Source organism: Bos mutus, chromosome 22, assembly GCF_027580195.1.
Source record: "Bos mutus isolate GX-2022 chromosome 22, NWIPB_WYAK_1.1, whole genome shotgun sequence".
Classification (NCBI taxonomy): domain Eukaryota; kingdom Metazoa; phylum Chordata; class Mammalia; order Artiodactyla; family Bovidae; genus Bos; species Bos mutus.
The window spans coordinates 16,734,927-16,751,413 of record NC_091638.1 but is presented as its reverse complement, the minus strand read 5'-3'; the positions used below and the strand labels follow the sequence as shown (position 1 = coordinate 16,751,413).

At 39.4% G+C, this 16,487-nt stretch overlaps 1 protein-coding gene across 3 annotated transcripts in view; it reads right to left on the bottom strand.

Moving 5' to 3' along the window:
* The window catches only part of KIF15 (kinesin family member 15), a 57,303-nt gene that overhangs the window by 2,920 nt on the left and 37,896 nt on the right, over positions 1–16,487 (bottom strand). For all 3 annotated transcript variants that reach the window (XM_070360263.1, XM_070360261.1, XM_070360262.1), the window contains 13 exons: positions 15,899–16,064; positions 13,298–13,448; positions 13,051–13,136; positions 11,979–12,048; positions 11,514–11,600; positions 10,861–10,965; positions 9,803–9,925; positions 6,849–6,995; positions 6,231–6,332; positions 5,769–5,933; positions 3,774–3,883; positions 2,559–2,625; positions 1,195–1,232 (listed from right to left, as the gene is read on the bottom strand). In XM_070360263.1, coding sequence (XP_070216364.1) covers positions 1,195–1,232; positions 2,559–2,625; positions 3,774–3,883; positions 5,769–5,933; positions 6,231–6,332; positions 6,849–6,995; positions 9,803–9,925; positions 10,861–10,965; positions 11,514–11,600; positions 11,979–12,048; positions 13,051–13,136; positions 13,298–13,448; positions 15,899–16,064 — 1,417 coding nt within the window. The remainder of the gene's footprint in view (positions 1–1,194; positions 1,233–2,558; positions 2,626–3,773; positions 3,884–5,768; positions 5,934–6,230; positions 6,333–6,848; positions 6,996–9,802; positions 9,926–10,860; positions 10,966–11,513; positions 11,601–11,978; positions 12,049–13,050; positions 13,137–13,297; positions 13,449–15,898; positions 16,065–16,487) is intronic.

Genomic DNA, 16,487 nt, shown 5'->3' with positions numbered 1-16,487 from the left:
ATGGAATACAACACTGATAATTTAAATGATGTAATACACAGAATATATCATTTAGAGCCAACAATTCCTGGGGCAGTGTTTTCAGACTACATTCCGTGGAACCTCAGGACAGTGTGGGTGGCACTGATGTTTTCCTAATTGACCTGGAGCTGTTCTGCATTTGTCTTAAGTACTTTGCTTTTGTTTGATGAAAAAAAAGGCTTTGTGGCATGGCAGACACTACAGTTTCCTACCCATTTAATTTTTATAAAAACTCAGTTTGGGAGAAGAAAGGCAGAGGAGAAGCACACCCAGTTCCCCAAAATTAGTAAATAATAACCGGTCTGAGCTGAGCATGGTTATCTCTATGCCACTGCCAGATATTGGTTTTTCTCAACTTGCCCTGCAGGCATGCTAATTTTGGCTAAGGCACAATCTTGAGCACTCCTCTGAGTATTTTTCCCCTGATAAAGTCCTTTTGAACCCACCACACTGCAGAGAGTTGACTCACTGGAAAAGACTCTGATGCTGGGAGGGATTGGGGGCAGGAGAAGGGGATGACAGAGGATGAGATGGCTGGATGGCACCACCAACTCGATGGACATGAGTTTGAGTGAACTCCGGGAGTTAGTGATGGACAGGGAGGCCTGGTGTGCTGTGATTCATGGGGTCGCAAAGAGTCGGACACGACTGAGCTACTGAACTGAACTGAACTGAACTGAGGCAGTTTATAAGATTACATAAGTTAAAACATGAAACTAAATGAATAAAATAAAATTATGTCCATAGAGAACATATAAAGAAACCTAAAGTCAAGACCAGAAGAATTCAGAGTATTCATCTATGGGTCTGAGAGGGCCTCAAGGTTTTAAATGAAGTTGAGAAGGAAATCTGGTCGGTTCTCATTGGTCACACTGTCCAAGAAGCGAAAACCCATCAATTGCCCCAGGGAAACTAAAGTTTTCCTGGCACTTACTTCTTTAAGATATATATATTTTTTTAATGGCTTCACACGAGGAACCCCTTTGGCAAGAGGCATTTAAGGCAAGAATTTTGTAACCACCTACTGTGTTCACATACTGTGTTCACTATTACAGAAAGCAAAGAATTTTCTTACCTTGTGGTTATAATAATTATTTCTTCCTTTAGAGGAATACTGCTTGGTATTAATAAAGAAAAGGTCAACAACAACTTGAATTACAAGAGTGTACTTACTCTCCTTTCATTTTCAGCATTTCTTCCACCAATTTATTCTATAAGAGGATTAAAGAAAGAAAAAGAAAAAATGGCTTAAGTTATTAACATTGCTAAACAAAACACTGAAAGTAACTAGTCCACTCATGGTAATAAAACCATGATAATAAAATATTATTTTATAATAATATAAAATACTGATAAATAATAAAAAAGCAACATCCTTTTTAATATACAATCATACCTCAGTATTCATAGAAGCACTATTTACAACAGCCAATATATGGAAACAACCAAATGTCCATCAATAGAGGAATGGATAAAGAAGATATGGTACATATAGACAATGGACTATTACTCAGTCATAAAAAAAGAATGAAATATTGCCATTTGCAGCAACATGGATGGACCTGCTGCTGCTGCTAAGTCGCTTCAGTCGTGTCCCACTCTGTGCGACCCCATAGACAGCAGCCCGCCAGGCTCCCCCGTCCCTGGGATTCTCCAGGCAAGAACACTGGAGTGGGTTGCCATTTCCTTCTCCAATGCGTGAAAGTGAAGTCACTCAGTCGTGTCCAACTCTTAGTGACCCCATGGACTGCAGCCCACCAGGCTCCTCAGTCCATGGGATTTTCCAGGCAAGAGTACTGGAGTGGGGTGCCATTGCCTTCTCCACTAGAGATTATCATATTAAGTGAAGTAAGTCAAACAAAGACAAGCATCTTATGGTATCACTTATAGATAGAATCTAAAAAAATGATACAAATGAGCTTATTTATGAAACAGAAACAGACTTACAGACATAGAAAACAAATTTCTGGTTACCAAAAAGGAAAGGGGGGGAGGGATAAATTAGGAATTTGGGATTAGCAGATATAGACTACTGTGTGTAAAGCAGATAAACAAAGTCTTACTGTATAGTATAGGAACTATATTCAATATCTTATAATAAAACACAATGGAAAAGAATATGAAAAAGAATACACATATAGATATAACAATCACTTTGCTGTATACCAGAAACTAACACAATACTGTAAATCAACTATACTTCAAATTAAAAAAAAAAAAATGGGAGGATATCCCTTTCCATAATCCCAAATACACACACGTACTGTGCCCTTTAATGCTTCAAATAGGATACTTGCTTCTAAATGGAGAACTCTATGTGAACAATGGGCTTACTATTTAGGCATGAAGACTACTTCACTCTCAATTTTCAACTATAGCCAAATAATGATGATAAATATCAAACTTAACAGTGGGAATACAAAAAAGACAAAATTTCAATAATAAAATGATTTCTAAAATATATAACCATGAATGCTAATTATAAAAGCATGTCTCAGACAAGGAAAACAACTATTATATTAAAAAAAAAATCATACTTTAGCAAGTCTTTCTTTGATCACTTCTTCATTCTTCAGCTGTTGACTGTCTGAATGATTCTGTCTGCTACAGAGATTAGGAAGGGAGGATGGGAAAACACTGTCAAATTTATTCAAGAGTCAATTTCACATCTACTACACATACAACAATGCCAAGGTGTGTGGTATTTGAATGAAGGAATCTGACTGCTCCAATGAAACATCAGTTATCAAACAGGCTGACCCCTGGGCTGTAACTTTCTTCTAATCTTTCATGAAGAAGGTTCTGTATGGCTCCTCATATAAGGAACACAAGGCTATGGAGTATTTTAAATTGTGGTTTTATAAATGACCTGAAAATGTTCTGTGTTCCACGCTTAAACTAACTCTTGATAAAAGACAGTATACGATGTACAATGCTTTTCTTTAATGCGCCTGGACATGGGGGTGGAGCATATGGAAACTAGGTGAGCAGACTAGGAGCTACCTACATCAGAATCACTCAGAAGGGGAAGGTAAATCCCTAGAAGAGGACGCTTAATAAAATTACCATCTCCTTTGCTCACTAAAACTTGAAAGAACCATCTAGGAGGAACTTCCTGGTGGTCCAGTAGTTAGGAATCTGTGCTTTCAGTGCTAAAGACTCAGGTTTAGTCCAATATCACACGGCTTTCAAGCAACAGAGAGGACATAGCCCAGGTGTGGCTGCCCCTGACAAGATGCTGGGCCATTAGCAGATACAACTAGAAAGCTGCCTGAGTCAAAACCAACACATACACACACACTCACCTACCCAGACCTAAGAGAACACCCCTCTATAAAGTTCTTCCCAGAAGCTTTCTCTCCACTGGAAGCCATGAAGCAAAACCAAGGAAATTCTTTTTCTGCAGGCAGAACCTTAAGCCTTATCTTGTTGACATATCTGCTCCCCAAGCTCCAACCCCTCTTTCAGATACAAGTAGAAAGTTTAGTTCAAGTATTTATTTCACATATTTGAAATTAATTTCAACAGCTCTACAGCAATAAAAAGGTCATCAGGGTGGGCAAGATCATGATGACCTTCTCCATCTCTGGAAAACCCCCTCATTAGACCTGATGGAGAAGCAACTGATGAAGCAGCTCCTGGATCATCGAGAAACATCGCACACGCTGTGAAACCTATTCCGACCTCATTCACTCAGTGGTACCCAGGCAGGCCAAGATTCAGCCCACAGAGCTCTTGAGGCTCTTTCTTACCTGCTGTCCTTCTGTCTTTTGATATCGTCCAGTTGACCTTGCAGGAGCCAGTTTTTCTCTCTTAACTGCTCAGCCTCCAGGCGGAGGTTTTCCATTTCACACAACTGCTCCTAAAAACATCAAATCAGGTCTTTTCAGAAAACATATGATAGTAGACATTATTCTGCTCCCCAGGCATATTAAGACAGGTATTGTGTTTTAAGTTCCCTCCACGCACTGAACACTCTTCTGCATATCCCTGGATTAAAAAGGAGATGATGAGAAGCTCTTGGGGGCTGGGAATGTGATTGACTTTCATATCCCTACTGTCTTAAACATAGTCCTTTATCAATATCACACAAATCAGACTTCCCTAGTGGTCCAGTGGTTAAGACTTCCGTTGCAGGGGGCATGGGCTTTGATCCCTGATCGAGGAACAAAGATCCCACATGCCATGGGGCAACTAAGCCTGTGAGCCACCACAACTAAACATAAGGGCTCTGGAGCCTGCGTGACACAACAAGAGATCGCGTGTGCTGCAAGGAAGACCTTGTTGTGGCACCAAAACAAAAAATCACATCAAAATTAAACTTGATTTTAATGATTTAATTAAATCATTAAAATTCCTTTATGAGAAAAGATGAACAAAAGTTATCTACTTTGGTAAATATTCTATTTGATTCTATTTCATAGATTCTAATTTTTTAAAAAAACTGATGTGCCACAGCCTCAAAACACTTAACTGTATTCTAACTTGAAAATCATGAACACAACCATCCAGAAGAAATAAATACTTGTCTGTAAGGAATGTTCTTTTTTATTTTATTTATCTATTTTTGGCTGTGCTGGGTCTTCATTGCTAAGCAAGGGGTTTCTCTAGTTGCAGTGCCTGGGCTTTTCATGGTAGAAGTTTCTCTTGTTGCAGAGCATGGGCTCGAGGTCGCATGGACTCAGCAGTTGCGGTGCATGGGCTTAGCTGCTCCGCAGCATGTGGGATCTTCCCAGACCAGGGATCCAACTTGTGTCCCCTGCATTAGCAGGGGGATTCTTAACCCCTGGACTACCTACCAGGTTAAATCCTGGAGCAACCATATTGATTTACTTCTGCTTATCTATTTTTTTATTTCTTTTAACCTGACCCAATTTCTTCTAAGTACCAAGATTGTATCGATCTGGGTAATAAAAATGATCCCCTCTATCCTATTCGCATAGTAAGGTAATTTTGTTCTAAAACAAATACTCACTGCAGAGCGATGAGCTCACAGACGATCTTCTATGGAGCATCACACCCTCCCTACCCGCTGCCCCCCACACCCACACTACACTTACCCAGGCACACCCACACTACACTTACCCAGGCACTCCTTCACACACCTTCTAGCCATAACCTCGCCCTAAACACACTCTCCCACAAAAACCATACCCTCCACGAGTGAGGTGAAAAACCTTAGAAGGAACTTTAAAGAAATGGCAAACAAGAGAAAAGCACTTTTTCACTATCACAGACAAAAGCAAATCTCTCTAATATACGAAGAACACCTGTAGCTCATTAAGAAAAAGTTCAACAACAGAAAAATGGATGAAGTATATATAGCTCATAGAAGCAAAAAACTAAAAGATGCTCAATCTGACTCTTAATAATAAAAGCACAAATTAAAAAATACGAGATAATGTGTTCCAGCTATTAAACCAGCAAAGATCTAAAAGCCTCACAGCACTGTCATGAGAGTAGCTGGTGCAGCCTGTATGATATGACACCATCACAAGGGGAAAAAAAAGGGACAGGGAGACTGTTTTAACACCTGGCTATACATGCATTGAAAAGCTCTCAGAAACTGACTCCACCCAGAACTTTCAGGGACAGCAAACCAGGTAGCTTGGAGTTGGGCTGAGAGGAAAACTTTTCTGCATCTTACACTTCAGTTTTGTTCCTTTTGAATTGTGGATCCTCAGTCATCATGAAAGATACTGCTTATTTTGCAACATTAAATTCATTGAAAAAAATTACCCAGTTACCTTTATCCTGAGAATCTCAGCATTTTTGACTTCTCTCTCTTCATTGAGTTTTGTTATCAGGTGTTGCAAAGAAATCTTAGAGGCTTTCCAGTCTTCTATCTCTTGTTCTTGCGTTTCCAGGAGTTTTGCCAAATGTGTTTGAAAATGTGGTGGTGTTTTAGGGCTCTAAAATAAAATCAAATTTCATCCAAATACCTGATGAAGTAGTTACAAAGATTTCATGGTAAATGTATATGTCACACATGAAGAAAATACACAGGCCACACATCGTTTGTTATCCTAATTCTTGTCCAAGTAAAACAAATAAAACACTGGTACCTTTTCATCAAAAACAAAAAAACAGAGAAGGTGTTTGTGACAATCTTTTTCTGTAAAGACAAAGCTAGTCTTAGCAATTTTCAGCTTTCATTGTTCACAAAATCGCTTATTCCTCCTGAAATGCACTCGATTTATGAAAAGTACCTGGGGATAATTGACAGCAGAATCCATCACATGTCCTAGTTGCCTCATTTTGAAGTTATATTCGTTCTTTTTCTGTTCTACTTCCTCTTTCTTTTGATTTAGCTGGGGAAAATTGAACAGGAGTTTACAGATTAGATAATAACATGGGGACATGATCCAATTAGAATAGACAATCTTCCCTGGGCATGTGGAAATGGACTTCTTATGTTATTTTTTTCATGACCTGTTTGATAATTTGAAATTTCTCTCACAAATTTATTTCCACTTTAAAAGAAACTTTCTTTTTAAGCTTCACAAGTAATCACAGGGTTATCTGAGGAAAATTACAAAATATAAAACCACAATAGCCAAAATGAGGATGGAAGTCAGCCATAACCTTTTGCCATAGTAGTCAGAACTTGCTGGCATGTGTCAAGGGTCGAGGGTGGGTAGGAGGACAGCCATGCAAGTCTGAACACAAAGAAGCAACCTGTTAAGAGCCCAGCTACACACCCTGTTAGCCTGCTTTTCTGAATGAGGAGAATTACCCAAGGTGGGGACCTCATAGCTCAACCACAATGCAGCCGTGCTTCCCCCACCCCCATGCCCATCCTGAGTAATGGTCCCCCTGCATCTCACCTCATGCTGAAGTTCCTGGATGAGGGCATCCTTCTTGGTCAGCTCCTCCTGGGCCGACTGCAGAAGCCCTGAGTGCTTTTTCGAGGCCTCGGTGAGCATGTTCAGCTGCTCAGTGGCATGAGCCAGGTCCTCACAGAGCATGTCCTTCTGTTAGGGGACAAGGCCCACGGAAGAAGACTCTCTTAATTGTGTCACTCCAATATCAATTTACAAATCATTACTATGCAGGATTTTTAAAGTGCTAGGAAAGTTTTAAGTGAAAACTTTTTTGGCTTGTATGCTAATCCATTATAAGATAAACCAAGCAGTTAATATTTAAGTCATCACATCTAGAGATAAATATTACAGTAAATTCATTTAAGTAGCCAGACTGAAGTCTCACTGCTCTCTGCTCCTCTCTCCCCTCACCCCCATGGAATCAAAGCTGCTCTCTCTCGCCTTGGGAGGACTCCAGGCATTGGTCTCTAGTTTACCTGCTGTCTCTCCAATAGATTCTATACATGGGAAGGTAAACAGTTATAAAGACAAGTACTCCTCAGCTAATTGTGTTAGAGTGTCACAGGCCATCAAAGTTTCCGGGGAGCAGCTTGATAGAAAATGGCAGAGACAATTAGAAGTCCCAGAGGTTGCATGCACAATTCCTACATCCACAGTGTATGTAATCTCTACCAAATTAGAGCAGCATCTGTTCCACCTAACTTTCCAAATATGCATGCATGAAAGTGAAAGTGGTACCTGCTCAGTTGTGTCCAACTCTTTGAGACCCCATGGACTGTAGTCTGCTAGACTCCTCTGTCCATGGGATTCTCCCAGGCAAGACTACTGGAGTGGTTAACCATTCCCTTCTCCAGTGGATCTTCCCAACCCAGAGATCAAACCTGGGTCTCCCACATTGCAGGTGGATTCTTTACCGTCTGAGCCACCAGGGAAGCCCTGTGCATGTATGCGTGCGTGTGTGTGTGTGTATAATAGTGTATATTACATATACATTAAACATACAATATTACATATACATCATAGTATGCACACATATACTTGATAGATCACAAGATCTCCCCATATACTTATTTTTATGACAGTAAGTTCCCTACATATGAACCTTCAAGTTGTGACCTTTCAAAGGTGTAAATGTATATTTGCATGTCCAATCATGGAAGTTAGTTCAGGTGTCTGGCACACATTGTCACAGGTGTGCATCCTCTGCAAATGGTTGTGCTTTTGTGCACTTCACTGTATACTACTGTATATAGTAGTAGCAGTACAGTATCTTTATTTCAAGCCCAGGGTGTCCAGAAGCAAGTGTAAAAGCAGGAGTGATGCTCATGTGCAACAATTACTGAAGCCCAAACACCCTAGAGCTCGGGCTCTGCAACAAGAGAAGCCACTGCAATGAGAGGCCCAAGCATCTCAACTAGAGAGTAGCCACCATTCGCCACAACTACAGAAAGCCACATGCAGCGATAAAGACACAGCACGGCCAAAAAATCTTTTTTGGACTTAAAAATGCACTCTTGAAACGGAACTCGTTCATTTGTAGGTGACTTACTGTATATAATTTTCATTGAGTGGGCTCTATTTCATCTTATGGATGTACCATTTAACCTTCCACTAAATATTTTAATTGACCTGAATTTCTCACTACTATATGCATCTTATTCTAATATCTAGATTATTTTGTGATGTGCTTAGTCACTCAGTCGTGTCCAACTCTTTTTGACCCCATGGACTGTAGCCTGCCAGGCTCCTCTGTCCATGGTGATTCTCCAGGCAAGAATACCGGAGTGGGGTGCCATGCCCCCCTCCAGATCTAGATTATTACTTTTAGGCTAAATTTCTAACTGTGCAAATTTGAAGCATATGCAAAAAATTTAAGGCTACATGTTATTACCAGATCACCTCCCAAAAGGTTGAACTTAAACTTCACCAAAAGTTCAAGTAATCCTCTTTCTCTGCATATCTTCAAGTCTTAATATTCACCAGTTATAACATCAAAAAATAATTCTTATTTCAATTTGCATTTTGCTGACTTCAGAGCGGTTCCTGGGTCACTACAGTTCTCCTTCGGGAAACTACTCCGCCTAAGCTCTTGCATCTCTAGCCACTCACAACTAACTATTCCCCTTGATGGGGATCCTCCACAAACATTCACAACTGCCATGCTTCCCTCCCTAGCAAAGTCCTGTACAAATACTATCTCCTTCTGGGAGCTCTTAGGAATTCTCCAGGCATAACTGCTTCCTTTTCTGGGATCCCAAGCCTTTTATTACCTTGTAACACATCTACCTCTTAAGTTAGACTGCATGCTTCATGGTAAATAACTGTGTTTCAATCATTCTTCTATTCCCAAATGCAAAACAAGTACAGGTTGTATGACAGGAGGGTTCAGTAAATACTCGTTGAATTTGTTTCATGGGTAGCAAGAGAACTATTTGTAAAGCAAGTGCAAAGCAGTATACATAGTGAGTTCTCATCAAGGTATACAGGACTAGCCAAAAATATTTCTGGAAGGATACACAAGGATATTGCTTTATATACTTTTAAGTTTGAACCACATGACAGTACTGCTTAATTTTAAAAAATACATTTACATCAACAACAAAACAAAATCTGTTTTAGCTAAAACACAAGAAGCCACTCTGAAGTTAATCAGCCCTTTCTTTGCTCCCTGTTGTTGCCACTACATCCAAGTAAGTGTAATTTCCACTCTGCTTCCTTTTCAGAACAGAGTTAGTTACAAGAACTTAGCATGGTGTTAGCACAAATGAATGAAGATAAATCAACTAAACAAAATATAACAAGCTCAGTGTTATCTACCAATTATGTAATACCTTAGGGAAAATGGTCCTAATTATGACTTACTCCTTTTAAAAAGTCTTATATTTATTCATGAATATACACATAAACATACTGACAACTAAAAAAAGCAAAAAGAGTCATGATGTGTTAACATCTACCTCTATGTCCTCAGAGAGTATTCTCAGTCTCAGGGCTTCTTTGAGATCCAGAATGTCCGCTTCCTGTCTGTTGATCAATGCTTTGCTCTCTTCTTTGTCAGCCAAAGCAGAGTTGTATTTGCCCTACAGAAAAGAAAATTATGATACAAGATCTGTCTGCCTTATTATCAGTTTATTTTTAGAGTAATAATACTCTAGTAACTGAAGAATGAGTCTCAGTTCTAAGATGTTGACCAGATTAACACAAATGAGTTTAATAACTACTTGTTGAATGAAGGAATGGAACAGTAAATGTATAAATTCCAAAAGAGAAGTGGAAAAGTCCTGCAGGTATCAGTGAAAATACACCTGGTTTTCTCATCAGGTGTAGAGGAGTGAGGGACATTAACAAAAAACTTTACCTTGACCCAAGGCACGGAGGAAGCATCACCGTTTACATGCAGAAAGATTAAGTCTTTACTTTAGGAAATGATATCAGGTATCACTGATACCTGATATCCTGCAGGTATCAGTGAAAATACACCTGGTTTTGTCATCAGGAGCAGAGGAGTGAGGGACATTAACAAAAAACTTTACCTTGACCCAAGGCACGGAGGAAGCATCACCGTTTATATGCAGAAAGATTAAGTTTTTACTTTAGAAAATGATAAAGTCCAATAATAGAAAAACAAACTCATTTTTTAAATCACTGACATTTCTGAACATCACTAAAATATGCTTTTTTTTTTAAGCAATTGAGGAACACCACATACCCTTAAGAATCAGAGACAACAGCCAATCTGTTTCTGATCTGGGCTGGATCAGCAATGTCCTACTGTGCAGAGAGGGCACTCTCTCAGGTCAGTGAGGTCTGAGAACACTACAAAGTGACTTTGCCTTCCTGAGAAGCACACAGCATGTCAGCATACTAAAGGCTCTGCAGGTTCTGCAGATACCCAAGCATGCTGAGCTCTCACCAATACATATTTCCAAACCTGGGTGAACACAGAACCTTGCTTTTGTGTGAAGCATTTGTGTCTTGTGCTCAATTTTAATATCTTGTTGGCAAAAGAACTTACATTGATGTCCTCCAGTTCTTGCCTCAGGGTGTCTATTGTTTCTGTTTTCTCAGAGACTGAGGTTCTTAGCTCCTGGATCTGGCTCATGAGGTCAGTTACAACTTCCTGACAAGGACAGAAAGGTATCTTCATACCGAGTGACAGCAAAGAGACCATTCTTTAATGGTAAATAGTTTACCTTTCCAAAGGACAACAGAAGTCAATTTTATTTTAGCAGAATATCATGTGTCACATTACATTATTAATATCATCACATTATATTATCAATTTATATTTTAATGATTTTCTAATATTTTCATCATTTGCATTGGTTTTATGAATGAATAAGAGCTGAACATAAAAGGAATGTATATCTAATTATTCACATCAGGGGACTGACAATCAATGAGAAAAGGTTGCATTAACGGCATCTTAGTTAAAGGGGGCAGGGATGTGTTTTAGAAACACTGCAGTTGTGACATAACAGTTGGCACTTCAAGTTATGAGGAAAGTTAACTTAAAAGACCTCATTCTCCAGGAACTTTGGAAGATGAGCACAGCCTAAATGCATACAGAAATGCTGGCTACCTATCACCTTGGGAGCAGGAAACCAGCATGTGAAGGCAGCATTTATAAGGAATACACAGGGGGCTATAACCTCAACCTCAACCTACCTTGTCAGCGTCTCTAGACTTCTCCAGAGAACTGATTACTTTTTCATTAGCACACAAACTCTCCTCTAGTTTCTGTACTTTTGCCATCTATGGGGGGAAATTAATATTTTTAGAAAGAGAATTAAATCACAAAGTTAACCGTGCATATATATCCAAAAAAAAAAAGAGTTGAAATCTGCTTTTCGTATTAAACAGTGTACACTAAGGTATAATATTTGAAAATAAAAAGTCGAGCCAAAAGACAATGATTTTGTGGTCTCCATCAGGAAGCCACCAACAAATTAATATTACAGCCATCTGGGGGTTAGAAAAACAAGAGCTGAAAATAATATAACCAACTCCATCTTTTTATTACCAATATTCAATATCTGAAACCTGGAACAATTTTTATAACAAAACTATTTAGATACCAGGAATAAAAGTTACAAACTTCAAATTTCATAGTTAAGAGTATAGGATATTTACCTGCTGCTCACACTTGGCCATCTCTTTCTGTTTCTCCTGACGTACCGCTTCAAGTACTTCTAAGATTTCTCTGGAAAAGAAGAATTATCTTCTAGTCATGACTCATTCAATGGAAACGGGAACTGAGTCCATTCATGAAAAAGACATTCAATGCAACTGAACTTCCTACACAGTGTTAGGAATTGCATTTCACTCGGATCAGAAATTTAAACTAGTTTCTTCAGTAGTTATTTTAACGAGAACCCAGTTTCGTGCCAGGACAGTTTATTTTTCTCCAGAGTACTTAGGACTCCCTAACATAACATGAAGCATTTACTTATCACCTATCTCTCATTTAAACCTCCTAAGGGTGGGGATATTTTGTTCATCGTCTTACCTCTAAATGTCCTGGCATTTACTAGAATAGTGCCTGGCTTGCTGGCTATCACTAAGCATCTGAATGAATGACTAAATGTTAACTATCTTTCCCAAATAGATAAGAGTCACTACTGTATACCAGGAACTAGAGAAGAATCTGTCTCATAGTAAGAACTCTACAAGTATCTGCTGAATAAACTAACACAAATTCTTCTTACTAGAGTCATTATCCTACTGCTGGCTGAAACGAAGAGACTGAGAGAGATCACCAAGGAGAAGGACTCTGAGAGAGGGAAGAAAGACAACTGCATTCATGTTAAGGACCAGAAGAATAAAGGAACAGAGAGAGAAAGAATAGTAGAAAAGAACAGAAATAATTTCCACTGGTTTATAGTAGAAATAAACCAGTTCCCATCTTCCAATAATAAATACCGTGATTTATTTACAGAAGGTCCCGAATTCTAATCACCACCAATTCATTTAAAAAATACTATTCATTTAAAAAATACTGTAGACAGTTATTAAATGTTTTGAAAAATCAAGTTTCTCTATATATCTGTTTATACAAAAGAATCTGGTATTCATTTTGAAATTAAAAAAAAAAAAACAAAAACCTAACAGGCTATAGCAATTAAAAAAAAAAGGCCCCACAAGATAAAGAATGTAGTAGTAAATGATATTCTAGTCAACCATGGGAAAGATAAATAGCACTCACTTAGAACTGTTTTCTTTATCTTCTTCAAATTGTAATAATAATTTGTTATTGCGTTCTTTTTCTGCCTCAAAAAGCTCCATCAAATTCTAAAAGACAATGTTATATTAGATTTTAACGTGTAGTCAACAAACACACGGAATACCTTCCACGTGGTAGCCACAGTGGGCCATTACACAAGTCAGGAATAGGTCAAATAGTCATACATCCAGGACAAATTCATCAATAACCAGTACCTTTCTTAACTTACATTCAGATCAGATTTCAGAGTTTCATTTTCTTTTTTGCAGTTTTGGAGGCTTTTTGAAAGTTGGTCAATTTCAAACTTCATCACTTCTTGTAAGTTGTCATAGGAATCCTGTAGGCAGGTTTTGCTCTCAAGCAGCTTTTCATTTTCTAATCTTTATCAGGAAAACATTTTTACAAATGTAAATAGAGACGTTAAATGAAGTTCTGCTCGCCAGACTTATCTGCAGTTCACTGATCCCATTTACAGACCATTCCCAACTTACAGAAGCCTGACTGATGTAAAGCTTCTCACAGACTTGTGTGAAATGGTCATGATGCACAAACATTAGTGTGAGGGGGATGGAGAAGACAGGGTGAGTGTGTCAGCCTGTAGCCACCTATTTCCTCATTCTTTCTCCCATGGAGTCAACCAGACATGCTTAATTGATCGGTAATTTCGGGTGATGAGACTCATTTAGGGAGGTCCAGACCTAACCCCTTTGTAAACCAAAGACTGGCCACTGACTTAATTTTATTGCTAGCTCAACTCTATTCACTCAGCACATATTCTCCAAATCCAGAAAGACTTTTCAAGATGGCAAATGTGGCTTCGATCTGAACAAGAGAATAAATTCCTTCAGGATAGAACTATCTTTTTAAGTCACATGATTATTATTTACTGCTTTTTAGGTTTTCACCCTCTCATTCTGCTTCGCAACATACAGTGACACACTCAAACATCAAGAGTTCATCCAAGAACTAGTGAACAATGAACTGATCTCTGGACCACTCAAAACAGATGTCCCAGCTTGTATACAGAAGGCTAACAGATCTGGAACTATCTGGTTCCACAAACTCCAAGCAGAGCAGAAACAGCAAATTATAAATTGCTAAAGACCATACATATAGGAAAGGGGAACATATGTGTTTATGATACAAATTGTATATATAAAACATCAAATAATTCAAGAGTGCAAAAAGATCACACAAAATTCATTGATGACAGAGCCAAGATAAGATTTCGTGATTTAGATGTTCAAAACAAATGCCAGGTCTAAGAAAAAGGAACAGTGCACCAGTGTTGATAAATGGCCATTGATCACCAGCATTGGTGCCGGCAGATGGTGCAGGGGAGTGGAGGTTGCACGAACTCAACACAGGTCCCCCTCCACTAAAGGATGGCTGCCAGGCAAGAATGTGGGCCCAGAGCCACCCACTTGTTGGATTTTTAAGAGGATGCTGAAATATGGATCTTTACAGGAAAGATCTCAATTTTTTAAATGTTATGCTTTTTTTTTTTTAAGTCACACTGGGGAACCTTCCTGGTGGCCCAGTGGTTTGGACTCCGAGCTACAATCCTTGGTTGGGAAACTAAGATCCCACATGCTGTGCAGCGTGACCAAAAAATTTTAAAAAAATAAAATAAAAAGAAGTTAAAAAAAAAAACAAAAAAAAACCCTGACCACCACACTGGTTAGGTCCAACAAAAACATGTCTATGGATGATTTGGCCTGCAGGCCTCAAGTTTTTGTCCTCTATTTTTAATTCCTTATTGTATATTCATAAACCACTCAAGCATTACAGATTTTTGTCTTTGCAAAGTCTATAAAAATTAAATTCAAGGTTGTCTATTAGTAGCCTTTCTAGAGTGAGGAGTCACACTCATATCACACTCAGAGTATCATGATCAAAATGTCCACTATTAAGTTATTGCGATACTCAGGAAGCAGCATCAAAACCATAGGATAGCTTTAAGTTATATTTTGCAAAAGGCTGAAATTAGTAAGAAAAAAAAAAAAAGTGGAAACAAGCAGTTTACATCTTTAAGATTATTTTGTTTCAAGATGACCAGCACTTGACTGACTAGCCAGCCTCTGGCGTTCCGGTGGACAACGGGGACTACTACTGATCTGGTCTACCTTGTACTGTCCAGTAAGAGCACACCCTTCCCTCTAGAGAGGGAACAGGCACATCACCCAGGCTGGGCCAACCCTTGGTAAATGACTGGTCCAAAAGTAAGCAGATGACTCCAGTAAGAATAACCGCAATTTTCTCTGGGATTGACATATGGCAACTGAAAGACACTATTTCTTTGCAGGGATTGTTACACCAGAAGACAGAAGATGGAGCTGTCTGAGGCAGTCTGTTCCCTGTCAAAAAGAGGAAGGTTCTTAACAGGAGAAGAGAACGAGGGCAATACACAGAGGGAAACAGAGCACCGAAGGAGTGAGGAAGACAGGAAGAAAAGCTTGGCAGGGGTGGTGGGCAGAGAAGGGAGTGCATACTGACAATGTTGTTTGAGACTCAATCTAGTCTGTCCCTGAAACCAAAATCACCTCTGGGGCTTCCCAGTATCAATAAAGTACCCTTTTTTCCCCCTGTGGCCCCACACGCTGGGCCCCACCTGGAACAGAGTGCTGGGTCTTAGCTCCCTGATCAGGTGTCAATCCTGGGCCCTCAGCAGTGAAAGCACAGAGTCCTAACCACTGGACAGCCAGGGAAGTCCCAATAAATTACCCCTGAATTTTTTAAACTAGCCTGAGCTGGGTAAACAGCACTTGTGCTTTAAGTAGTCCTAGGTGACAAGCCAATCAGGCAACTTGAAAGCAGAACAGAACTCTACCTGACATTATCCAGTTGAAGCTGGACCTGCATGTGTCTCTCGGAAAGGCTGCTGAGTTCTTTCTCCTGACTCTCTCTGAATAAAGTGTACTCCAGTTTCACTGAAGAGAGCTCCTTGTCTGCAGAATGAAGAACGACTCGCAGGTCATGTACCTCACTTTTCAAAACTAAAACAAAGAAACACAAAATAAATCTAAACAGGCTTTTTGTCACATGCATTTTTACAAAACAGACAAATAAATTTGATAGGTACCCTTCACACAATCAGCAAAAACAAGCTGAAGAGACCATTTTGAGTGTAAAATGTTGAACTACTAACTGGGAGGTACCCAGGAACACTGGGATTTCCATTTTCTTCCTCTTCCTCACCCATGGACTTTGGTATATTGTTTTAGTCGCTAAGTTGTGTCCGACTCTTGTGACCCCATGGACTGTAGACGGCCAGGCTCCTCTGTCCATGGAATTTCCCAGGCAAGAATACTGGAGTGGGTTGCCATTTCCTTCTCCAGAGCATCTTCCTGACCCAGGGATCGAACCTGCATCGCCTGCATTGGCAGGTGGACTCTTTACCACTGAGCCACCAAGGAAGC